We start from the raw sequence: 27,379 nt of genomic DNA on the forward strand, positions 1-27,379 counted from the left end.
TGCTATGAGATTTGACCCCGTGACCTTAACCTTCAAGTTTGACCTAATTTTCAAACATTTTATCAGTGTTGCTAACTTTCGAAGGAACGAAGATAGGGCATTTGTATTTGACATGTGCATTACCTGGGACAAACATTTACAAATGTACCATAAAATTTTTCCCTATGACGTGACCTTGATGTTTGACCTTATTTTCAAAAATTTTAACATTACTGATAACTTTTGACTGAGAGAAGATATAGCATTTACATTTGACATGTGCATTACCTGTTTCAAGACCTTTCCGATTGTATACTCTGGTTTTTGATATTTTTTTCACATGTGCATTACTTGTGACAAGACCTTTTGGATTTTATTATGATATTTGACCTCATTGACCTCATGACCTTGATGTTGAAGTTTGATGTAGTTTGATTTTTTTTTTAATTTGAGAAGCTATAATCTTTGTCATAACTGTTATAAATTCAATAATTTATGTCTTTTTTGTATAATGCACAGGCAAGACAGGACACACAAATAAGACATTTACAATATGCCATAAATAATGACATCCCATCCACTAAGACAGCGGGGGACCACAATTCTTTGAATTTGCTTGTTTTATGAATCATTATAATGTTTAAATCATCACCCACAGATGCACTGAATACAGACGAGTGTTGTCTTCTTTACAAACGTAGTTTTTCCTACTTTATTACTTTACATTTAGATGTAGAAATCGACAGAAATTCAAAATATTTAACAAAAAAAAAATGTATATTACTAAACCACCATCACCCTTTACATGTATAATCACCCTCTCTCGGTTTCTACAAAATAATTTGATCAATGCTTGTTTCATTTTTTCGGATTTTGTCCAGGAATATATCATATACCTAGTACATGTAGTTAGTGGGAAAAATAGCTCTTCAGAGCTAGTGTTTCTTGTTGTCTTATCCGACTTAAAATACAAAGTACAAATATTTATTGGCTCAAACACAATTACGATAATTGGCAAAGGCCCATTGAAATTCACAAGATAATGTTTAGTACATAATTTTTATGTAGTATTAAGTAATTGACTTCTATGTTAAAAACAGTCTCTAATAAATTCGCAGTAACTTTTAAATAAATATTATCTTATCTTATCTAGCCCTGATGCACACCTATTGGGCTTTGTGAGTCATCGTCTCCCGGGCTTGGGTCGATACCATCCAATCGGGCAGATACCAGGGCCGAGATCAAAATATATAATATATATATATATATACAGTGTGTTACAAAGATGATCATCGAACCGGGTTACAACGTTACAACTTACAGATTTGAGATTTATAGTAACTGCATGTTTGTTTTACTTACGATAGAAAAAACTTGGTTGTCTTACTGTCAAAGCAAATGAATTGTTGTTTTAAGTGAAACAGAGTTACCTCTCTTAAGGTATGTCACTCGTGAAATTAGTTATATCAGGGATTTCTTGAGAAGTATATTTTAGATAAGTACTCAATGACATATAGCATGATTCAAAATCGCAGAGAAAATTAAGAGTCAGTGTGCATCTTACTGAGCAATGGTACAATTCATTTGACCTTTTTGCACTTAAATTGTGACTCTAAGGTTACTTTAATCTTTTATCTTTAGACATATTTTATCAGATGTAATCATGGCAATAAATATGATCTTATTTTACGTAAAATAGCTTGAATAATATGTATCATTGAACAAATCATGCAAATTAATGCGCATAAATCATTGTGTGACCTTTTTGCATTAAAAATCATATTTGGGGTATTAAAAATCTAAATAGGCAATAAAATATTTTCTTGTATCAAACTTTTTATGACTTTAATGCTGATTGGTTGGTAGTACCGTGTAGTTTAAAATAATAAAAGAAAAAGTTGGGGTCAGTGATGAAAAGTTTGAGATATTGGTCAAAATTTGCGATTTTGGGCAAAAAAAAAAAAAAAAAAAAACAGTGTAAATTTCATCTTGACTTCTTTAGTATATTTTCATTTCTTGGCAAAGTCTGTTGAGTGAATGTGTAAAATTTGTTTTAAAAGTATACATTGAAACCTATATTTAATATCCCTAGCATATAATAACGGGAAATACTCTCTGAGTAAATGGGGCTAAAGTTTCAAGATATTAATTGTAACAAATGTGTAGATTTGAAGAATTTCTTCTAAATATCCTTCCACCACAAAAAATAGTCACCCATAAATCTTGTTCCTTTATGACTTTGTGAGCAGTTTTTAAATTGAATATTGTATAATTTGCATAGTTTAATTCAAATGTGTTGTGGAGGTTCTGACCGAACTTTTCTCAAAAGCTGACGAGTGACATACCTTAAGTCATAAACACCATCAATAGGCGCACTTTTTATAAACAGTTTTCTCAATATTATAGCATAAATAAATAATGGTTTTAAAAAGATTCGGATCTAATTTTAGTATAACAAACAGTTACTATAAATCCCAGACCTGTAACGTCTTGTTGAACATGATGTAAGGATCCAAAGTGAAAGTAGGCTAGCGTTTTCTAATGTTTGGGACCTTTAAATCTTTGTAATCTAAATAAATGTGCTTTGGAATGATATAATGTTTCAATACACCATGTCTAATCTTTCTAATGACCAAATCAGACAAATTCTTTCTCTAGATGATAAATCATCTTCGTCAAGCAACATTTTTACGTACTTGATGAACATCGAAAATAAAGATTATTTCTTGAAACAAAATTTAATAAAACTTTTTGTGGGGAAAAAAACATCTTTAGTTGATATTTGTTCTTTTATTGCCTTTGGTTTAAGATATATGATATAAACAACATTACATCACTGTTTTGATTTCGGCCCCGGTATCAGCCCGGAGGGCGCGGGCCGAGATCATCCGAGGGCTGATACCGGGGCCGAGATCAAAACAGCAGTGTGATATTCTATACAAGGGTCAAGAAGCGGTGATTTTAATCGCGCTGAACACTTCATGTCCTCGCTAATTAATGCATGATTTAAAATTAAATTTGTGCTTTTGGCCACTCAAGTGCGCTAATTTATGACTGCATTAAGATTGCGCTACATTTTGAGTGCGCTGATTCATATGTATGCTCACAGCACATTATTCCTTTGCACATTTTTGAGAAAGTGGCATGTCTTGTCGAGGACATTTGAGGCAAATTAAGACACAATAAATCTATAGGAGCGTAAGAACAAGAAACCACGTCCCATCGATCGCATGTCACAAAAAACGTGAATCTTTTAGATAATTTAAGGAGATTGAGCAGCGATTTTTTTGGGGTTGACTATAGTTGACTATCGGAGACAGAAAAAGGAAGTTATCCGGTCGTCTGCAACGTCAGGTTTGTTCGTTGATTATTATTGATCAAGGATACTTGTAGGTGTAGAAATGCATTTTGATTATTGTTAATTTTGTACATATGCATTCTACTGAAAATGATAAGAAACTTCAAATGTCTATACCGTACGTCTTTTATAAAAGAATTCCTGTCTCTTAGCCGCACAGACTTTTTAGGTTACCTGAGTCACTCAGGTGTCAGGCCATCTTTAAAAAATTGTTTGGTTGCCTTCTCCCGACCGATTGGCTTAAAATGGCCCAACTCAATTTTTTTTTTATCTTCAGGAAACAATTATTTTTTATGCATTCCGGAAAACAGATTTTGAAAATTCAGCATTCATGTTGAAATTTTGTGTATACCTACCGACTCAATTTTCTCATCCTGAGTCGGGAGAGGGCAAACGAACATTATTTTCAACTTGGCCTGACCTATTGCTATATGTTTTTGTCCTGCATCCTCCGTCTTGCGTTAAAATTTCAGCATCTTCTGCTTCTTCTCTGCAATCGCTAAGCCAATTACAGCCAAATTTAAGGTAAAGCATCGAAGGGCAAAGGGAAATAAAATTTTGAAATAATTTATCTCTGCCCGGGGGGGGGGGGGGGGGAGGGGGGGCTTGTGTTAAGGCGGGGTTCTATTGATGATATAGTGAAAATGTTTTCTTAATTCTGCATGCTCCTGAGTATTAATCAGATAATATTAATTCTGAAAAATTAAAAATTCTTGGTCCCTGCGTCAGAGGTTCCGGTGTTATGGGGCGGGGCTACATTAACCATATATTGAAAATGCATTTATAAATTCACTGAAAATTTTCTTGTCTACGCCTAGATATTTAGCAGACGAACTAAGTGCATAGATATGATGAGCAAGAGTGAAATTCATATAAATGTTGTGAAATTCATCGTCCCTGGATCAGGGGTTCTAGTGAATGTTCGGGCGGGACTCTTGAACATAAACCCATTGAACATCTTCTTCTTTAGCAGATACATTAAGTGGTTGCATTATGATGAACAAGAGTGGCTCTTCCAAAATTGTGAAAGTCATGGCCTCTGGATCAGGGGTTCCAGACTTACGGATTTTATAGTAAAAATGCGTTTATTCTTGAAAAATCTTCTCCTCTGCTCCAGCGTATTCAGCGATAGAGATTGATGAGGAAGTGTACCATCTTCCATAATTGTGAAACGCATTGCCTCTGGGTCAGGGGTTCTAGAGTTAAGGCGTGGCTCTATTCAACATATAGTGAAAATGTATTAATTCTAATTCTCTGTCCTTGGGGGTCTATAGGACGCAAACAGAGGACAAAGTTGTAAAGTTGTAATGAGCAAGGTTGTTTTACCAGATTTGTGAAATTCATGACCAGTGGGTCAGGGTTTATGGTGCTGGGTACGATCATGTAGAGAATCTGTACTCTACTTTGAGAAAAGTTTTTCTCCTTATCTATTCACCTATATGATAATTTATCACTATAAATAATGTAATTGGTAAGTAAATCAATGAAAAGAATTTTTATTCATGCAAGAATTTTTAATGTAAAAACAAAAGAGTGCTGTTATAGATTTTTTTAAGGTCAGGTATAGACTTGTAAATAATAGATGAATAAAAATGGGAGAAAAAAATCTTATATTTGTACATCACATATTATTCAAAGACAAAGAGATGCCAATGAATCAGGGATTGTGCAAAGACATTAGATACACTTAACATGTTCCGATAAATGTGATTTATGCTTACACATTATTGTGTTGTTTGGTGATAGTGATCGAGTTTAGTTGGTATTGACACATACAGGCAAGTAAATAGATCTGCATTCTGAGCTGTTATACTGATTACCAGACTAATAATTTTGTCAATGCATGATCGTCATACTTCATTTATTTTTAAGCAACAAATCCATCAGATTATTTTGTTTTATTATGTACAAGTAAGTATCAAACTGTATCTCTTTAGATCATTTATAAGGTTGTATGAATTATATTCAGGCGAACCTTAAGGCCCTTGGGCCTCTTGTTAAATTTTGACTTTAAAATCGACATTTCCTCCAACTCCAACTAGTTTCAATCTTTTAAGAAAGTCTTACGTCTTTGATTGCAAAACTTCGCAGATTGTACATGTAATAAACTATTACGTTTTATCTAAATGAATTAAAATACTTCATTATTACTACAACCGTATTGAGCTAAATTTCTTTATATTCAAAGACTTGGTTTTTAAAGGGACTGTCCGTATTGTTGTACTTCGATCTGATTTAAAAAAAAAAAAAAAAAAAACATTTAACAGCCATTTTATAGTTCAGTGGTAACTATCGAGGATTGAGTAGCATGCAACAGTTTCACATAATAAGGTCAGTAATCTTAAAGGAATTTAGGATAATTAAATTTTAAATCAATTTTCAGTGCAATGAGAATTAAATCTATCGTCTTACGCATCAAGAATCGGTTGTAACACATGTAGTTTTTGAAATACGTGACGTTATTTAAGCAATTTTCTTATCAGCCATAAAAATGAATTTATTATACTTGTAAAACTTTATATGTGACAAGAAATATTCTGAAACTGGCTGGGAAACTTTAAAAACCAGGCGATATATTGCAAAAATGACAACTACAGTGTATGTTCAAAATTCACACGAGAAGAGTACCTGAGTATTTGCATGATACATGTATTGTCCCCAATAAGCGTGAGCATGTATCCCTATACAATACCCGTAATAAACAGATTATATTGTTCCAAGGTGTAGATTAGAATTATTTAGAAACTCTTTCGTACCTGATGCTGCAAAACAATGGAATTTACTAAAAACAGAGGTCAGAGAAGCCATCTCAATCAAAACATTCCGAAATTAAAAAACTTGATAATAAAAATTATAAATCCACCATCATACTTCTCGTTTGGTAAGCGATACACCAATATCATTCATACTAAGCTAAGACATTACTGTATACTAAATTATGATCTTTATAAACGAAACATTATAAATAGTCCCTTATGTTTATGTGGAAAAAATGAAGATGTGTACCATTTCTTTTTTGTATGCAAAAATTAATCCAATGCAAGAAGTACACTCTTTTTAATCGCTTTGTTCACTCTTGAATTGGTTACTATTGATATAAATCTATAATTATGTGGTGATGTTAATTTGCCTTTAAAGATAAATAACTGTATTTTTGCTGCTGTTCATAAATTTATTGACGAAATATGTAGATTCTCTAGTTGCTATGCTATTTAATTTTTCACTTGTATTAATTGTATTATTTTCCCTCTATTTTGCATGACAAATTGTTATATACAAGGAGAGGAACATTGTAAGTTGTAAAGAACTTGTTTCCAATCCTTTTGATGTACTCAATAAAATATGTTCAAAACAAAACAAGAAATATTTACAATGTTATGACGTACCAGACTAGTATCTATAGTTCAGATAACCAATTTATTTTAGCGTGTATGTTTTTATTTCACGTATCAAGTTGTATTTTTTTCCTAACCAAAACTGGTATTAACCTAGAATTTACTCAAATTTCTTTTTCCAGTATTAAGTTGTTCGTGGACTTTAAACCAGGCTAGAAAGAAACTCCAACAAAAGTATTTCCTGTACTGTGTTAATTTCCTGTCAGTGTACAAAAATATACACTGAGGTTTCCGTAATCGAGGTTTTAAAATACTTGTAAGGGTTGAACAGTTAAGCTTAGATCATTTATTTCCGTTGGATTGAGGTCTTATGTGGGTCTTTTGTTATTAATACTGTTTTAAATCGGTTGTAATCTGTAAAAGATAGGGCTGGTCAAGGTGTTCTCTCTCTCTCTTTTTTTTTTTTTTTTGGTCAGGTGTAAATCTTGATTTTATTAAAGTCAAGGAAAAGGCAGGCAGTAAAGAAAGGATGGGTTACTTAAAAAGAGGACATGTTTAGAGGGAAAGGAGGGAAACTGCTTTAAACTTTACATATAATTCACGAATTCATTATGCTTTAAAAAAAACCAAAACACAGTGTATCTAAGTGTCGGATCTACTAGTAAAACATTGTTCGTGTCGTTGGTCATTTTTAGTGCCCCCACTTGCCACTTTTTTATCAAATAAATTTTAATGAGAAATGTGCTGTTAAACATTACAGTAACATCGATAAGAATGAACATTCTTATTTAATATAAATGGCGGAGGGGGGGGGGGGGTTAATACTGAAGAGAAAAGTCTATATCCAATCCAATTTTCTTATCAACCTTAGCCCTCCCCCCCCCCTCCCCGAAAAAAAGCACTTAAAGGAGATCGAAAAATCTATTCAATATCAAGAAAATCCTAAACCCCTTCCCTCCCCGGGTTAGTCCATGTAGACTGCCGAAATATATACATTGTATACCAGGAACAAAGTTGTACGTGTACACCGTAACTTTTAACACATGCTGTCCATTATCGCTGCATAAGCAAATGTCTATACCATGACCTTTCGAGCTATTGATCGTGTTGTGTACAGAGACACATTCAGCAGTGTTAATTAGGGTGGAAGATTCAAGACTGCTTTATATGGGGAAAGATTCGCTTGTACACAACTACATTAAGAAATCAAGGTAGGGTTCTCTTTGTTTTATGGGATTTTACACGTGTGTCTCTTAGTTTACTTACAAGAACTTGCTGTCTCAGTATATATTACGTATAGTGGAGTTCTCTTTGTCAGAGGTGTAAAGATCGAGTTGTCATGCCCTTGAGAATCGAAACAGGGCAGCGTAATGCAGTTCCCGTATTGATTTTTAGGTATTTTAACCTCTTAGAACTGCCGATGCAGTATTTCAAGAAGAATATATATGTGTTTTTTATCAGGCCGTGACAAGATATAAATATCGGGCCGTGCTGGTAATGTGAGAAGATTGAGGCGCTCAATAATTGTCTGAAGCAAGTGGAATATTAATCCATGATCGGTTGCCATGGCATTATCAATAGTTCGCTAATGAAGTGAAAATTATTCTGAGACAAGACGGAGAAATGATACATTCTATATTGGCTGACTTGCTTCATAAATAGGTATATCTTGGATATTTTGGGACTTAAATCGTTTATGTTTAGGTGATTTTGCTTCTTGATTTTCTTTTGTTAATTGATCTTGTATCATAATATTAATTTTTGGTTAAACAGTTATATATATATATATATATATATATATATATATATATATATATATATATATATATATATATATATATATATATATATATATATATATATATACTTTTTTTTCTTTTTTTACGATTTGAATGATTTGATCCCTTGATAACAAAACCGGACATGTTTTTTCATTAATCACTTTGGTGAATCTTTTACGTACTACACACAGTACTGTGGCATGTACACGAGGAAATGGTTGAATAATATAAACGATTTTTCTTTGTAAAAAGCTTGCGTGACATGTTGTGAAATTTTTTTTAATCGCCAGAGTAATATTTGCTAGGTTTTCCAGCTCAAATCCTTTGCCTCCGTTTTAAGAAACCATAAATCAATCTGGTGACCTAAACCTACAGTGAAAGAATATAAGACACCTGGTAACATAAAGCTAAAAAAATTAATAAGATATCTGGTAGCATAAAGCTAAAAATGGATAATAAGATATCTGGTAGCATAAAGCTAAAAATGAATAATAAGTTTTCTGGTAGCATAAAGCTTAAAAAATGAATAAGATATCTGGCAGCATAGAGCTACAAATGAATTTAATAAGACATCTGGCAGCATAAACCTAAAAATGAATAACAAGACGTCTGGCAGCATAAAGCTTAAAAATTGATAATAAGATATCTGGATCATAGAGCTAAAAATGAATTTAATAAGATATCTGGCATCACAAAGCTAAAAATGAATAAAATCTGGCAGCATAAAGCTAAAAATGAATAATAAGATATCTGGTAGCATAAAGCTAAAAATGAATATTAAGATATCTGGAAGCATAAAGCTAAAATGAATAAGATATTTGGTAGCATAAAACTTAAACTGAAAAAAAAAATATCGGAGGATTTTTCTGGATGGATGTTGCTCTGTTTACTTGATTCATTGATTTCCATAATATTCTAATGAGCCTGTAAAATATGTCTTAACATGTTCATTGAAAACATTTTGATTGCTAAGTCATGAATGCGTCACTTTCCCCTACCCCCCACCCCAACAAAAAGGTAATTCATATTCATTTATTGTCGAAGTCATTTGATACTACCTGTTCGTTTTTCGAAATCTACACAATATACAATTACTTTACATGTGTATTTTTTTCTCTGGAGTGAAAAAATAATTGAATATCAATGGAAGAAGCTAGCTACACTGTTACTTTTCACATCTATTAATTTCTTAAGTAAACTGACGGCTTACGCCATTTAAATAGAACTCGCTTTTCAAGACATACATCTGTACCTTAAAGCCAGGATAACAAAGTCAAGCAGACAAGACTGATTTTTTTTCTACATAGCATTTTGAAATTAAAAAAAAAAAAACAAAACAATTCGACCGGGATGTTGTTCAGGTTTTTCCGCTCAATGCTTTCCACATGACCTAGCTACCTTCATAGTTGTATTTTGGGGAAAATCTCCCTTCCAGATTAGGCATAGTACATGTACCTCTCGATTTCTCAGCTATGCCACATCCGTCAGACATTAATTACTGTGTCTATTTTATTTCCAGACTAAAATGAGGTCAAGCCGACTGTCGATGAATCTCTACAATTATATTCTAGGAGGTGGATCCAAAAATCCGTACAGAAAAGTCCTTCTTCTATCCCTGTTGTTCGCCATCACAGTCTGTATATACAACGTTGTCAGGTTCAATGCAGTTTACCATGACCACTGTTTACATTGGTCAGAAACATCGGACATTGTGATACCAGAAGATGAGCAGCTCCATCAAATGTCTTTGTATAGGCTCTCATGTTTATATCAACGTTATGTCACTTCCCCTCAAGCTTTATGTACGGAACCAAAGCGTTTTGGGAACGTGGATTACGGTGGTGTTCGAATTTGCGCGGATGGCGGTGTGACGCCGAGTTTAGGTTGTGTTGTGTACAGTTATAATCATGATTTAAGTGATAGGTTCGTTGAACAGATACATGCCAAATACAAGTGTGGCGTTGTCTTCTATGGGGATGAGATGGAACAGCGGAAAAATACACACATTTTAAGATTTAATAAAATTATATACAACTACGAAAGAGAACTCAGCGTGGTGATTCTTAAAATCAAATCTAGTGATTTTCCGTTTCTGTTAGATTTTAGCAAAAGTGTAAAAGTAGCTAATATAAAGCAAATTATTTTAGAAATTCACTATGATACAAACAAGGAAAAGGTGGAAGATTACATTATGTTGCTTACAGCATTACGTGAATTACACTCTTCTAATTACGTCATATATTGGTTCGACAGAAACTGGGAATATGTCGAATACAGTAGGAGAAAACAAAGAAAATCGAAGTGTTTTACCATAAATATGTATTTGAAAAATCAAAACATTACATCATTGTCCCAACGAGAATCGAATACGATTTCGCAGGAAATAAATTTACCAAATATAGCTCCACTTGGAATACGCTCTCTAAGTAAAGAGGAAGGTTTGAAATATGAAAAGATGTATGTCAATTATATTTCAAAGCATCAGATTCTTTGCAAACAGATGATTCGTTTAGGGAATATCGTGGACGGAGGATGGGACGTGTGTCATGATTTCCGCTTCCGCCCTAAATCACCTTGTATAGTGTATTCAATTGGAATAAGTAACGACTTCTCTTTTGACGAAGACATGGAGAAAACGTACGGATGTGATGTATTTTCATTTGATCCGAGTATGAATGTCGGAAATTATAAACATTCGGAACACATCATGTTTTATCAAGTTGGACTCGGTGATAAAGTTAGTGAGATCGAGGTGAAAGGATTAAAATGGAAAATCAAAAACTTGAAGACAATTATGAAGGAATTAGGGCATACAGACAAAAAGATCGATGTGCTAAAAATAGATATAGAAGGAAGTGAAAGACAGAGTCTTCCCGAAATGATAGAATCAGGTGCTCTAAAAAATGTAGTGCAACTATGTTTAGAATTTCATAGTTATTATGACGTTGGTGCCATGAGAAAACTTTATGATCTCGGGTTTAGAATATATTGGGCTCATCAGAATCCTACAGCGCCTATGTACAAAAGTGACGAAACTTTTTCTTACGGGATGGAAGTGTATTTTGTAAATATTAACTTTAAATAAACGATTTAAATTTCCAAAACTGTAGAAGAATAATACTCATTTTATTTTTTTAAATTGTTGGTTGTTTAAAAATCAATCTGATAGTCAACATGTACAATTATTGGAACTTTTTCAAGTAATTGCATAATAACTATACTTAAAATATTTTATTTTTTTACTTGTTGCAATCTGATAGTCAACTTAAATTGTACAGTTCTTGAAAATTTTTCAAGTATCCAGACTGACAACATTTGGAAAATTGTATCAGATCGAACACTGAAATACACTGACACTTTTAGTCAATCCACAGAAACATGTATTTTTGTTATTCAAATCCTATAAGCAGTCCCAGTCTGATATAGCAAACTATACAGTCGTTATAAATTTACAGATAAAAAGATCTGGCGGCCGCCAGATAATTCTTTGGCGGCGGCCAGTCATCCTTCTGGCGGCCGCCAGATAATTATTTGGCGGCCGCCCGAAATTTATCTGGCGGCCACCAGATAAACTATTTTTTTCTACCTGGCACCTACCGGCTTCCTTAGAAATCATCCACATCGATGAAATAGGAGAGCGCGGAGGGCCAGAATTCAGCAAACAATTCCATCAAATTTCTAAGTTTAAATTTTTGTGGAATTTAAAAAAATCAGTTATAGTGAATTTTTAGATTTCACCCCCAAATTTGATATTATCGGCTTAGATGTTTGTCCATATGTTTTGTTCTACCCGTGGACTCGATCAAGAGCTTCTACTTAGAAAACTCACATTTCACTTGTACATGTATAGTAAAGATCTAGTGATATTTTTAAATATTTTTTTCTTCTGTAGTCATTTTAAGTCTCTTTACTACATTTAAATCGAACTGAACTGCTCTCTGGTGCATCGTAACGTCGTCAAACGTCGCCATTTTTCGTGTGTTGTGTTGACCACTTCCCCATTTCAAATGCTCGGGAAACTGCCAAAAATTGAGCAAATGTCTTGAAATTTTCGAATTGACGACAAAATAGATAGTGGATTGAAAATATGATAATTTCTACCCCAATCATATATATATGTAATATTTGAATTTCGAAAAAATACGTACATTTTTTGATCGTGCGCAGTGGTACCGTACCCTATACACATTCAAGTATAATAATTTTTTTTTTATTTTTGTCTACATCTTACATGTACAAAAAAAATTGAAATGTTAGTTTAGTGCGCCCATTTTTTTCGATAAAAAAACGCTTTGTCCAAGATTTTACCGGATAAACCTCGTACATAAATGTGAGGATATTTTTAAGACAGTAATTGAGACCAGTTATGAGTACCTAGTAAATATAGTCTACTCATGTATACCAAATCTTATTGACATAGAACCAAAACTGTAGGAGGATTTACAATTTGATAAAAATACACCGATTTTTTTTAGTAGCCATGGCAACATCAATCGTCGAAATCAGACAGATTCATATAGTTATGAATCTTACAGTGTAAAATAATTATACGGTAGTGCATGTAATAAAGTAATTATATGGTAGTGCATCGATATACATACAATGTATACTAAATTGTAGAGAACAAACGTAATTTACGGTCGTCTTCTCTAAAAAAAAAAAAAAAAAAAAAACGCATGATAAAGCCCCCCACCCACCCCTACTTTTTTTTGCTTGTCAGGGAATTTTTCTCTGATGGTACTGCTTTCCCAACTAAATTTGTTCCTACTGACTTCCCTGGAGGTGAACGTCGACTTATTGTAGACGAGTTTACGCGAATTCGAAATAATTATTGTGCGTCTTCTTGGTTTTTCAATAAACTGATTAAAATCAGATCTTTGTTACGCTCCGAAAATGTTGCCATAGCATTTCACACGAAAATAAAATTAAAAACTTATTTTATCTGGAAATTATTGAAACTACGAATTTCGGGAGGCGTTTGAAAGCCACATCCTTGCACTTTCACAATTCTTAACTTTATACCTAATACTTAGAAAAGTAGCAATTTTGTTGTGTATTAATGAGTAATATTACATCTATAATCCAGAAAATTCAGAGTAAAAATGTGCGAAAGCAAAACCCACGTCAGCCCGTGCTCAGTGTTGTGTAGTTGTGTACAGAGTTTAACAAATTGAATACACCCGTGAAACGTAAACTGTTTTCGTAAACAGGGCACGAGCTCTGTTGTTGTTAATGTTTACATTTCACCGGGTGTGTTCAATTGTAAAACTCTGCACACACCACTGAGCACGGACTGACAATACTGGTGAGAGGATTTTGCTTTCTACATTTCTACTCTGAAATTTCTGCATTATAGTTTTTAATATTTTTCATTAATAAACAACAAAATTGCTACTTTTCTAAAGTAATAAGGATAAAGTTAAAATTTTTGAAAGTGCAAGGATGTGTCTATCAAACGCGTCCAGAAATTCGAAGTTTCAATAACTTCCAGATAAAATAAGATTTTTATCAAATTTTCATATGAAATGCTATAGCAACAAATAAGTCATGAAATTGTACAGAAAATTTGAGTAAAAATTAACTTCAAATCTGTGTCTAAGCACCTTTAATGAATCGTCCTTAAAAGTCCCATTATCCATTTCTCCTATATTCTTGAAACATGATGAATTTACCTCCCTCACTCCAAATCAGTTAGGATACACAAAGAACAATCTTTTAAAGATTTTATTGCGTACTTTGAAAGTGAATTTTATCATTAATTTAATAAATGTAAGTGTAGAAAATTTAATTTTGTATCCATGCATGGTAAAAGTTTAACAGTCTGAAAACATTTTGCAACGATTATGTAACGAAGTTATTAATATGTTTGTCTTGTAAAGATCATAAAGTTACATGACCAAAATTTCTGATATTATAATAGTATAAATACCCTCATTCCGTCTTTCAAAAATTTCCAAATCTAACTTAATTGGGGTTTTCATCTGATTAAATCGCAAATATTATGAAACAGATAAATGCAATTCACCATAATCTCTTGTTTTCCTATCAGTAGACATCTTTTTTAAAAAAACATTTAACGAAAACCTTCTATTACGAAAAAATTAAAAGGGTGTAATAACACAAAGTGAAAATATTGCGAAAAAGACGTAATAAGGCAAAGTGAAGACGTAATAATGCGGGAAAAAAAAACGTAATAAGGCAAAGTGAAGACGTAATAATGCGGGGGAAAAAAAAGATGTGATAAGGCAAAGTGAAGACGTAATAATGCGGGGAAAAAAGATGTAATAAGGCAAAATGAAAAGGCGTAATATCGCGAAAAAAGAAAAAAAAAGTAATGTGGCAAAGTGAAAAAAGTTAAGGGCGATATAACGCAACGTGAATAACGCTAAAAAGGGCGTTTATATTTAAGCCTTTCAAAAGACGTATACAATAAGGCAAAGTCAAAAGGCCCTTCAACGCAAACATGCCCTATTGTGCCTTTTCAAAAAGCGTTATAACCTTTTTTTGAAAGACCTTATAGCGCTTTCCATTTCCCTTCTTCGCATTATTACGCCTTTTTGTTTTCCATTGATTCTAATAAGCTTTTACAAGATTAAAATATTACAAAAGCACAGGAAATATTTTTATCATACAATTGGTAAACGGGCATCTTTTGGTGTTACATGTAGTTCTGGAGTTCTTGTTATTAAATCTTTTACTTCACTTTTCACTAAATATAGCATAAAAGTTCAATATCACATATGTTTCCTCCCATTTCCCGGATTATTTCTGTTTATGAACGTAAGAGTCTGTCTGCTCCAGTACTGAACCATCTTCTCCTGACAACAGAAAATAAATCTGTGTGATATCAGAAAATAATTCTGTGTGATACCAGAAAATAAATCTGTGTGATATCAGAAAATAATTCTGTGTGATACCAGAAAATAAATCTGTGTGATATCAGAAAATAAATCTGTGTGATACCAGAAAATAAATCTGTGTGATATCAGAAAATAAATCTGTGCGATATCAAAGCAATACCCCCAGATCACCTCTAACCCAACAAACCACATTGCAATTCAAATAGACTTTTCTATAAATCATATATGAAACCGGATTTACCAAAAGTTCTCCCGTTATAAAGTACGTTTTCCAAACATTTAATTTTTCGCTGAAAAAAGAAATCTTGTAAAGTTCAAATTACATGTATGCATTAACAACAACAGTCTATTGAGAAAAGTGCACTATACCTTATAAAATGGACAGAGGCGCCTAATCCAATGACTATTGCTACCGGACCTAATATCAGTCCCGTAATCAATCCTGCTTGTGATGTGTCTTTCTCTGGGGGAAAATTATCAAAGAAATATTAAACGTAGTATGCTAACAATATCATAATAGAAGAAAACATGTACATTTGTAGTGTTGAGAGTGGCCAATTGGCAGATTTCAACAACCCCCTCCCCCACCCCGGGTTAAAATTTTCATGTGTATGTAACGGAAAACGCTCATTATATTACAATATGTGTATCAAAATACATTAGAATCGATACATTTTTAAAATACATGTACGAAATTTGGTTCTCTGTAAAATCAGTGCTACGTGGATTTTTCTTGATTACATGTACAAGCAATTGCTATCACAGGCCTAGGAGAATCGGCGATTTCCACAATACAGAACTGATATAGGCTACTTTATTCATTTTTTATTTGTTTGTTTGCTGTTGAACGTCCCTTGGAGAATTTTTCACTCCACTTGCCGATGAAGGGCTGCAAATTTAGACCAGTACTCGGCACTTAAGGCCGAATAACTTTTTCGTGCCAGCACCTACTGCGACACGGGACCTCGATTTATACGGTCTCAACCGAAGGACCAGTCTTCACGTCCCACAGTGGGATTTGAACCCGCGACGTAAGAATCAACTCCTTATACTCTGTCCAGAGCAAATGCTTAACCACTAACAATCTGGCAATTTTTACCTTAATTTTGGGTAAAAAGAGTAAATTTCCAATTGGGACAGGGTCCTTTTATAGTACCTGGATGCAAGGGTTATTAAGCCCTAGGTTTTTTTTTTAATTTAGAAATGAAAATAGTATGCGTGAGTAATCAAATTTTTAAACATGAATCTTTATTATTTACACAGTAAAATCTGAGTCTTTTAAGTTTTAAACATGTGTCTCGGGAATGGGTGGGATGGAAGGGGGATTTGGGTGCTAGAATACATGTATTATTAAAAATATTCGCATATCTTTAGATTTAAACAAAAACGAAAGACAGTTATTGAGGTCAAAGACGTATGTACACAAGATAAATTGTGTATTTGTGTGTGTGTGTGTGTGTGTATGTGTGTCTGTGCGGGGGGGCTAAAATCCAAAAATAATAACACAGTGTCAATCACATGATTGTAATGAATACAGGGATAAAATGTATTCTGAATTACGACAATATCAAAGAAAGTTCTCTTATTACTTATTACATCGGACCGTGTCAGAGAATATTATTTACTTGACTGTGATATGCAAATGTTTGCATATCATTTGCATATATGCAGCTAGAAAGACAACAGTCAAAATCATGTTCAAAATACAATATTCAATACTGAACTGAAAACTTACCTACACACTGGGTTTTTGACGTTGAACCCTCTGACAGAGTGTACATATTTCCAGAACCGGGACATGCCTCGCAGCTGGTCTGTCCTGTACTATTCTGATAAAAGCTTTTTGGACATTTTTTACACACGTCCGTTGTAGTGTCATGATAGGTACCTTCTTTACACGCCTCTGAAAAAGTTTTAGAATGCTAGAAAGAATTTCTTTATTCGTAATTTAATTCTACATATTAAAACGTGCGAATGTAAACGTGAGAGATACAGGTATTTACATGTACATGTATGTCAATATGCAACATTTGCATGTTGACATAAATATATTAAAGATAACATTTGCACAGTAATTTCCTGTCTTGAAAAGTTAATATATTTAATTTTACGAATGATGCAATTTAACATGACTCACATGTTACATATTAAACCAATATTTGTTAATAAAGGACAGAATCAGGAGAATGGAAAATTGACTTTTATTTTCTATGGAACCAAAAAAAAAAAAAAAAAACTAAGTCCTTCTTGAATGACAAGCCAAACTAACAAATCACATAAAACATTGCACTCACCACAATTCTTGTTGTCGTCACTGAGAATCGTCCCATTTGCACATGTGACATTTTTACCCACATAAGTAGAATTAAGTAGTGTGACTCCCTATAGGTAAGAGGGAAAAATCGGAAGTTTTACACATTAGTTTTGCACTTCATTTTTATTTCACAATAACACATAATATTATAGAGATCGAAATGAGCAAGGTAACACATTACAATTTTTTACAGAAATCTTCGCAACTTTCTTCAGTAAGTTAGAGCTTTAATATTTTTTTCCCTCAATTAAACTTGCGGTCTCGGATTAGGTGTATATGTTCATATAGAGTAGATTCGTTTGTTCAAATCATGATGGGCTTGACCACAAAAGAGTGTCAAAGTTTGATATAATAATAAACAGAAAAAATTTGAAAAATTAAATAATTTTTTTTCCCGCAAAAATACCATAAGCACAAGTACATGTACTTATATTAATATACAAGCATCTCCAAGAAGTGTGGAAACAGGCTATATCCTCCCCCCCCCCCCCCCTCCCTTCCCCGAGGCTAGGGTTTGCCCTTAAATTAAAACTTCATAATCGATTATACAGGATTTTTAGAAAAACTCCTTTCGTGAATATCAACTCAACGACAAGTCATATACATAAACAAGCATCTATATTATGACCAATTGCAAAGACAAGTTAGTTCAATAACTTTGTAAAATTTTAGTATTCCATTTAACATCAAGACCTGTTCTTTGAAATAGACAAATTGTGACTCTGATTCTTATAAAAGATATTTGATGCTGTATATTTAACTACATGTATACTAAAACACTAAAATTTTGAAATGGAAAAAGTATGATTCCCAGTATATTTAAATGTACTTCACATTATCTCAAGTAGATACTAACATCTTTTTTTATTTTTTTTTTTTAAATTTTTCTTTGAATCGGATGAAATTTGTTTTCCGATTTGTTCATTTCAAGATGACTTGAATAGCCATTTTTTTTACCTGCTGTCAATGATAGTTGACATCACATTAAACTTCATAATTTTTTAAAGTTAAGTTTTGATAAAATTTGGTAAAAATAATGAACGAATACCAGTATCCCCCAAAAATTCACAATTCAAAAATGCTTTACCATTATTATCATGAAGAGCTTAAAACCTTCAAATACAGTAACTGTAATTTTTTTTCTTTATTCGCGAGAACATTATTTACACGTTATTACGCGAGACCGCCTGCAAGCAAAAAATTCATTCTCCCAAATATTTATATTATCAAAGATTATACATGTATAACAATGACCGAAATACGTGAACATTTTGTCTTATAAAAACCAAACAACTTTTTTTGCCAAAATAAGGAAAATATGGTGATATACAGTATATTCAACCAGATCTACTTTTAATCTAAAGACACTGAACCACCAATGTGTCTACTGTCACGCCTAGATTTTGACTTTTTAAATAGAAGAGCAGATTTGTCAAAAATACATGACAAAAGTCAATTGAATTAACTTAATGTACCTGCGGTGAATAATCTGTTTTCTGTGTTTCTATATCCTCTTGTAGAATGGATTCAGTTCGCACAACTTTTGAAGACTCACTACTATCCTCTACTGTTGGACTATTAAAAGAGAACCTTTTATTTTACAGACAAAATCAGCGCATTTTATTCAAAATCAAAACGTCGCATAATTAAAACTTATCACAACATTCTTCACAAGGTTCAGTAAAATATGGTTACAGGGAACACACTCATAATGAATTCATACTTATCTATGCGAAACGATTTTTATTCCCCATAGTTTAAAAAGAATAATTGTTATGATGAACTTAACGGATATGTAACGAATAAGGTTAATAACAATAAAACTACTGGCACTTTGCTATAAGTGTATTTTACTGTATGTTGTAAATATAATAATCAAGCATTCTTTTTGTTCATACCTTGTAGCAGGAATTTCCACATTAATATCCACATCAAAGAAATCCATGGATCTCTTTCTCCTGTTTGTTGTCTCACATGCTTTTAAATCAACCTTTACAGACTGAAAACACTCACTGAAGTTTTCTTTGTTGCACATACTGGGATACTCTTTTGCTAGTTCAATAAGTCGACTTATTACTTTAATTCTAATTTGTCCAAGAAACGCATTTTTAGCAGCTTCATCTACACAATCCACGTTCGTTCTGTATTTAAGACGAAATGAATATATCTGCTCTTTTGGTGGTACAGGAGTATTTGATATATTTTCTGAAAAATAAAGTTTAAGTTTATAAAATCATACTACTTTAACTCGTGAATTTTATATAGTTTTTGCTCTGTCCGTCCGTCTGTCTGTTTTTCTATTAATCTGTTTGCTCGCAAAATCTTTAAACTTAGGCTTAACCATAACTTTTGATTAGTTAGAGTTATGGCTTTCATATTTTACATGTACATTTCTTGCACACAAGATCTTTCTTTGGGTACCATCATATTTGATCTCTTGTCCTTGGATGTTTTACATTTTACCAAACTTTAACCTTGGTCATAACTTTTGAACAGTTGAACTTGACGCTAGGGCTTTCATACTTCATATGTGTATCCTTGTGCCAAGACCTTTTCTTTGGTACCAACAATTTTGACCTAGACCGTTGAGTTCGACCTACTTTTAAAAAAACCTTAACCTTCGTTATATAACTTTTGAATGGTTGGTGCAAATGCTTTCAAATATTCCTTGTAACAAGACTTTCTCGGGTGCGTATCATTACCGCTATATTTTCAAAATTTTCATTACCGCTACATCTATACTCATTACCGCTACAATCAAGATGTGTTTGTGAAACACTGATACCTCCGTATGGCAACTTTCAGTGAAGGTTTAACTTTCTCAAATGCAATCAAATACGTTGGTACCCAAAGTAAGGTCTTGTCTCGAAGAATATAGATTACCTGTGAAATATGAAAGCCCTAGCAGCAACCATTGGAAAGATATGGAAAAGGTTAAAGTTATTCAAAAGTGAGTCAAACATCAAGGTCATGGTCAATGATCAAATTTAATGGAGCCCAAGGAAAGGCCTTCTCACAAAAAATAGACATATGAAATATGAAAGCCCTAGCACCAACCATTCAATAGTTATGACCAAAGTTAAAGTTCATATTTCACATGCATATTCCCTCTGACAAGATCTTTCCTTGGGTACAAATATTTTTGACCTCTTAATCTTGACCTTGGTATTTGACCTACTTTTGAAAAACCTTAACCTTGGCTATGAGCTACCATGCAAGATCATCAGTGTTTCACAAACACCTTGTTTCCACAGAGGTGGAGCATGTCCACTAACAATCTATGATCTCAGTCTGTAACTTAAAGTGACGTTCTTAACACAGTTTACAAAAAAGTGAAAAGTTTACAGACGACAGATGTCTATCTACAGGCAGGGAAATGAGCTCAAATGACTCTTTGGCTCAATATTATGAGGAATTCAGGTCAAATTCCATTAGTCTACTGTCTTATTAGTCAGTAAAGTGATTGTAAAACTTGCACAGGTGAGAAAAAGCTCATGTGAAGGAGCTTTTTAACAATATCTTAGTATCTAGAATTTATATAGCAGGTTGAAGATGCCATTGTGATTTTACTTAGAAGTACATAACTTGAAATCTACATGCAAATCACAACTTTTCTCATAAGGGTTTACGTGTCACTGAGAAGGAAGAGGATGGTCCCAAATCGTTTCCTGCCGAGCTAACTATATACATATCAAAACACTGAAAATATGAAAGGGGGGGGGGTCGAGACCCCATTGCCATTGACCACCAATTCCCTATCCCCACCCTACTGGATTTCCCCTGGTAGGCAATGCTTTATATATCGAACTGAATTTAAAAAAAAAAGTGAAACATCTATAGGACTTTGAAGTGTACATGTACTTACCATAGGACGATGTGAGGGGCAGCCTCAGAAGCACTAGGAACAGGGCAAGTCCAGTATGAGCAATGTTGACCTCCATCATATGTAAGTATATATTTAACTAAATCTGAAGTAGAAGTGTGTCAACAGAAATTTACAGTATAATATTTTGGCACTTGTATAGTTGGGAAAATCTTCTTTTAATACTTTATTAGATCTTTAAGTACAAAAAAAAATCACTATCTTTGGAACAATTTTTTTTAGTCCTCTACCGGTGAAACCGGAGGGGACTTTAGGTTTTCTCCGAGTTTGTCCGTCCGTCTGTCTGTCTGTCTGTCCCACTTGGTTTTCCGCACTTTTTTCCTAAACCCTTGCAGATATTGAGCTGATTTTTGGTATGTGAGTGTATCTTGATGAGTTACAGATCAAGTTTGCATTTCGTTCCGTTTATTGATTGTTGAGGAATTACAGCCTTTTCAATTTTTAGGGGTTTTCCGCAATTTTTTTCTAAACGCTTTCAGATATTGAGCTGATTTTTGATATGTGACTTTACCTTGATTAGTTATAGATCAAGTTTGCATTTCGTCCCGCTTCATTGATTTTTGACGGAATTATGACATTTTCAATTCTTAACGGAAACCAGATTACACTTGCCGGTAGGGGACTAGTATTGCTAATGCAATACTCTCAGAATGCTTGTTTAATCTTGCAGATATTTAGATTAGAATGTTTTTTACAATGAAATTTCATTAGTATCAGAGCATTGTTGGTATTGCAGTTGTTTTCTTTTAAAAGTCTTACTTTACACAAGTGACTAAGGTAGAAACAGTTCATACAAAATTCGTCTTTTGTGGCCTAGTAGTTCTTAAGATTTTTAAATAACCCCACCATACACTCTTTCCTGATTATCTTCGGTTAAAAGAGAACACATAACTCTTCATTTGAACAAACTTGAATTCCCTTGTCCAAGGATGCTTTGTATCATGTTTGGTAAAAATTGACCCAATGCTTTTTGAAAAAGAGTAGAAAATATTAAAATTTTACGACAGTCAAACAGACAGATGAAAGACTAACGAAATATAATTAGAAAAGCTCAGGAGCTTTTAAGTCAGTTGATCTAAAAATGATTGGGTATGATGTCTTTACTTGATCCGGATAGCCAATACAGAAGACCCCCCCCCCCCCCTCGGCAAAAAAAAAAATTATAATAATAATGAAAAAAAAAATGAAATGTACTAGATTGGCTAGAATTTGGTCATGCAACTATAATAACTTTGAATATTTCAAGTTATGCTTGAAAATATTTTATAGGACTACCAGTTAGAACTACGTATGTCCGCACGTTAAACTGGTTAACAGGTATTCTAAGCATGCTAATACTACATGTACATGTGAAATTACGTTTACTATAACTTAAACTTGCACAATAATGATTTTTAATATATTATGGCTCTAAATTCGCTCTTAAGTACATCTGGGGGGACAGATAAAGAATTTTGTAGACACGTTTTTTCTTAGATTTCTTTATGTGTATTTGAAGTTTTGACTCTAAATAGGACAAAAAAAATGTTTGAGTAGATAATTAAGTCAAAAATACATATTTTATTAATGTTTGAAATGTGTGTCACGTAACTCATGACAGGCATATAACGTAACATGACAGGCGTATAATAAAACGTGACATGATTAAATTACATTTCTGATGCTTTGCAATACAAATAATTTGTAAAAAATAAAATCAAACAATTCCTTAAACAATGCAAAAAAAAATTCACTCTTACGTAGAAGAAAAAAGATTTTTAAGCTACTTTTGATGCGCAAACTGATGATCGTAACACTGACAGACTCCTCTACTTAGCCAGCCAAATCAACCATAAACTTTCATTATTTTATCAAAAAGATAATGTTGCCGTGAGAAATGTACATTATTCAAATTCTAATTCCTTATAGATTTTAAATTTGAATTTTTAAAAAATAAATCTCTGCTATATACGCTATACGCTTTGTAACATACAAATTTCCACCATGTCTGTCATGTTACGATATTTCTTGAGCAATACCTGTTTGAAACGAGCCAATAAAATTTAACAATCAAAGCTTATCTTTTATTCTTGGATACTATATTACACAAGATATTATTTTTTATGAAAATATTAATGAAATTTAAAAAATAATTCTTTCATATAGATCAAACCTATATCGTAACCAGGCGCGGATCCAGGATTTGAAGTTAGAGGGGGCGCAAAAAGTAGGCAGGGGGTCTGGGGGCCGCCTTGAGGCCCAAACTCCTGGATTCTAGAGATTTTGTAGGATAAAAATGAGGTCTACCAAGTAGAAATTTTTACATTTTCTCGACGAATCTATGATTTACACTAACTTTGACAATTTTAGGGGGGGGGGGGCGCCGGGTGCCCCCCCCCCCCTTAAATCCGCCACTGGTAACATGTAGAGATGCACGTATCCCTGACAGACTCATTTTAAAACTGCAAGAAAACAACTACAAAATTGTATTGTTAAAGTTATAAAGACAAATTCTGCCTTATGATACATTAATATTCTTAAATAAAAATACTTTTTGGTTTAATTCACTGAACGTATAAATCTGAATACATCCGTTTGATTCACGTAACATGAACAGACAATCTTTTTGTCTGTCACCATTACGACAGTATTCAGGCAATGTCTGTCAATCGGTACGTTATGTAAGAAATGTCAAGTTTTAAGTGTTTATGTAGTGATGAAGAGCGTGCAAGTTCATAATTTAAAAAAAAAAATCCAAAATACACCTACTAGTTGACAATATTTGATGATATGTGTTTAAGATCTAGGATAAAGACAACTTATATCTTTTATGAACGTAACATACTTTGTGTAACGTAACACTTGACAGACAAACGTTCGTGGCTTCTCGGGCTCTCTTGGTAGCTCTTCTTATCGAAATGTACACATTTGCATAGAAAACTGGAGAACATTTAAATATTCATAACCTTTAAGTCAAATGTATAATCTTGAAGAAGCATCTCCAAGCTCCATTCTTAAAATAGAACGTAACGCCCACTTGCCATGACAGGCACAGGAAGCATCCCACAGATTTGTTAATTTCTGAGCACACGTGCTTTTCTGTTGTAATTGATAAATACGTAAATCTTCTATCAGTAGACTAGAAAGATAAAATAGTTTGCATAAACAATGGTCCATTTTATAACAATGTACCCAGTGTATTGAGTCTGACAGACGTTACGTTCAAAATATGAGAAGAAATAAATTCCAATTTTTCTTTTATTTGAGACATAATGTGCATTAAAATACTTTTGTATGTTAATTTTATCCTTCCTAAACAGTAGTGAATGAACATATTCTGTGTACAAGGTATAATCGCCGTATATTTGTGTTTTATTTTGACATGGTTGAAAATGTCCCCCTACACATGCGTAATTCTTGTGGAATTATTAAATTCATTTCAATAAAAAAAAAAGTAAGTTGATGATAAAATCTGCTTATTTTATCTTTTTTATATATTTGCAATATACCTTTCAATATAAAACATTTCTTATTTCATTTTTAAAAATAATTTATTTTATATTCCTCTTGTTAAAATCATAGGTCAAGATGTACTCAAGAGCGAATTTAGAGCCTTATACACTGCATTCGTGTTTGGGCACTACCTGTGCTTGTCAACTGAGTCTGATTGTAATGTTGTTACGTTCATTCATGACGTCACGATTTTAAAAGAATGGTATTTTCCCATCCCCCTCCCATTTTTTTTATTCTGAAAAAAAAAAAAAAAACAAAAAACAAACAAACAACGAAATAAAACTCCCACCTTGAAAATTGAATAATTAGTTTGAGAGACTGGTTTATGAAGATATAATTAAGTAATAAGACAGTTCTTTATCAATGAATAATAATAGACAGGCCTAGATCAAAACATGTAACATTTTTGACAGAATCCATTCCATTATCTGCTGCTTACTGCAGAATCTGTTAGTGGCCTGACAATTTAGCTTTTAACATTAAGTGGTAAGAAACAGTTATATATTATGTCTTTAGCAAGAAACAAATTGTCGTTACACGTGAGATAATAATCATATAATGGCACGTCAGATATCAAAATCGTGGAAAACGTCAGATATTTCGGACTAGGCCATGCAGATATAGATCGTCCGTCAACTGCAGCTCAATTTTAATATAATGAGCTAACAAGACTACTAGCAAGAATCTACTATTGTAAATGATGTAGACAATAAAAATTTATGACTTACCGCTTGTAGTAAATTTATACATTTGTATCTTCAAACCGTCGTTAGGGATACAAAAGAGCTCCGATGTCAAGGGCGGTAACTGTAATGACTTTCTTACAAATGTTATTTCCCTTTGCAAGGTCAATATAGGCCAGGTCTTTATGGGGCAGTGTCTTACACAAATTAAATCTGTATGTGTATAGGTTCGTTATGTTTTCTTTCATGCCCCATACTAAACATACATGTACAGGAACGGTAAAAAAAAACTTTGAAGGTTTAAGTATTTACAGGTATATAAGTTATAATGAGCTATACGCCAAAAAAGAGAGATTAATGCTACAACTACATAACATTATTTTTGTATAGATAAATTATAGTAGAAGAGATTGGTAATAAATAGTTTGCCAGTGGCTTTACACTTGAAGAGAAAATACACAGTGCATTTTCTCTGAAAGTGTCAATGACTGCGATACTGGGGAGGGGGAACTCTGTAAGTTTCGGAGTTAGATACCATGTATATGTATGTTATTATATTATGCTACGAGATAAAACAGCTATTACAGAAATACATGTGCTCCTCGGAACGAAGACATTGCTCTCCGCATCTGGCAATATTTCATCCTTTAGGGGTTAACAAACATGTATAATCAATGTTGCCCTCAACCCCAGTTAATATTTGTATAAAATAAGCATTCAAAGTTTGATGTGCGTTCTTCGGTGGAATCATTCACAATAAACTACACAACAAACTGTTGTCGCCTTTTTCCTTACTTTAGCAATGCTATGGACAGGGATGTATCCAGGATTTTTCTTCAGGGTGGTCCAAGCACCTCGAGCAGACTCAAACTTTTTTGAAGAAGAAAAAAAAATAAAAACATAATAACTTGCCCAAACCTGAAAAACTTATTTTATGAGAAAGGGTTGGGGGGGGGGGGGTTAGGAGAAGACACTTTATTTTTTCAATTATCAGCAAATACCTTGAATTTTTGGTAGTGCTTTCCAAACTGAAAATGTTTGGTTGAGCCCCCTCCCCCCCTTACACACACACACACTGAAATTGCTTCCTACGAGCCTGAAGTACAATATTCACATCGCCCTCCTAGCTCGGGGAATATTTGAATCCTTAGGCTTAATTACTAGTCAAAAAACTTACATTAGTTCAGTTTTGATGTCGGTCTCACTTAAAAAAAAAGAATAATGGTGGAAAAGTGAGACTGAGATAAAAAGTGATCTGAGCTCATCTAAATTTCATGGCCCCGGAACCAGCTAGGTGTCTCAAAAACAAAAATATCTGTATATATACTAGTATGATTCCAGTTGTTATTTCATTGACTGCAGGATATTTTCTCTAAAAAACAAAATAGTTTCGAGATCTACCCCATGTAAATTCGTACTAATGTTGGTTCTTTTTTATATAATTAGTGATGTTGTAAAAAGTATTTTACCGACCCTTGTGGTGTTTACATACCTCCAGAGTATGATGAGTTGACAAACGTGACATCATCAATTTGTATGTACCACTTTCCCTATTTGAAGTCATACTTTACATGTCATGTCAAGGATGAGTAATTTTGAACACCGATTTTAGTACAAAGTAACTTAAGATACTCTCCTGACTAGTTTTCATAATTTTTGGCCATGTAGTTAAATAATTATTGCATATAACATAT

At 33.2% G+C, this 27,379-nt stretch overlaps 2 protein-coding genes across 3 annotated transcripts; one reads left to right on the forward strand and one right to left on the reverse strand.

Annotated features, from left to right (window-relative positions):
• Window positions 1–3,193: 3,193 nt before the first annotated feature.
• On the forward strand, window positions 3,194–11,830 carry LOC133194533 (uncharacterized). 2 transcript variants are annotated; one of them, XM_061330477.1, is made up of 2 exons: window positions 3,194–3,333; window positions 9,973–11,830. In XM_061330477.1, the coding sequence occupies exon 2, from the start codon at window positions 9,979–9,981 to the stop codon at window positions 11,536–11,538; it is 1,560 nt and encodes a 519-aa protein (XP_061186461.1). In that variant the 5' UTR covers window positions 3,194–3,333; window positions 9,973–9,978; the 3' UTR covers window positions 11,539–11,830. The 2 variants fall into 2 exon arrangements, with proteins under 2 accessions (XP_061186461.1, XP_061186462.1); XM_061330478.1 differs by lacking the exon at window positions 3,194–3,333 and adding an exon at window positions 7,818–7,883.
• Window positions 11,831–14,188: 2,358 nt separating this feature from the next.
• On the reverse strand, window positions 14,189–25,786 carry LOC133194534 (uncharacterized). The gene is made up of 8 exons (XM_061330480.1): window positions 25,731–25,786; window positions 21,493–21,595; window positions 19,526–19,832; window positions 19,103–19,202; window positions 17,608–17,695; window positions 17,049–17,216; window positions 15,683–15,776; window positions 14,189–15,271 (listed from the first exon to the last, which is right to left on the reverse strand). Exons 2-8 carry the CDS (start codon window positions 21,569–21,571, stop codon window positions 15,226–15,228), a joined length of 882 nt encoding a protein of 293 aa, XP_061186464.1. The 5' UTR covers window positions 21,572–21,595; window positions 25,731–25,786; the 3' UTR covers window positions 14,189–15,225.
• Window positions 25,787–27,379: the final 1,593 nt, after the last annotated feature.

This window comes from Saccostrea echinata, unplaced genomic scaffold (genome assembly GCF_033153115.1).
Source record: "Saccostrea echinata isolate AGI-Se365-2 ecotype Australia unplaced genomic scaffold, CSIRO_AGI_Sech_v1 ptg000029l, whole genome shotgun sequence".
Taxonomy (NCBI): domain Eukaryota; kingdom Metazoa; phylum Mollusca; class Bivalvia; order Ostreida; family Ostreidae; genus Saccostrea; species Saccostrea echinata.

Bases quoted from the DNA above. Each gene is read 5' to 3' on its own strand.
- LOC133194533 (XM_061330477.1), top strand. From the start codon at position 9,979: ATGAGGTCAAGCCGACTGTCGATGAATCTCTACAATTATATTCTAGGA.
- LOC133194534 (XM_061330480.1), bottom strand. From the start codon at position 21,571: ATGATGGAGGTCAACATTGCTCATACTGGACTTGCCCTGTTCCTAGTG. The intron at 19,203-19,525 runs GTATGAACAAAA...CTCTTTTAATAG, and splicing joins GTGGAAATTCCTGCTACAAG to TCCAACAGTAGAGGATAGTA. The intron at 15,272-15,682 runs GTATAGTGCACT...TTCTGTTGTCAG, and splicing joins GCCTCTGTCCATTTTATAAG to GAGAAGATGGTTCAGTACTG.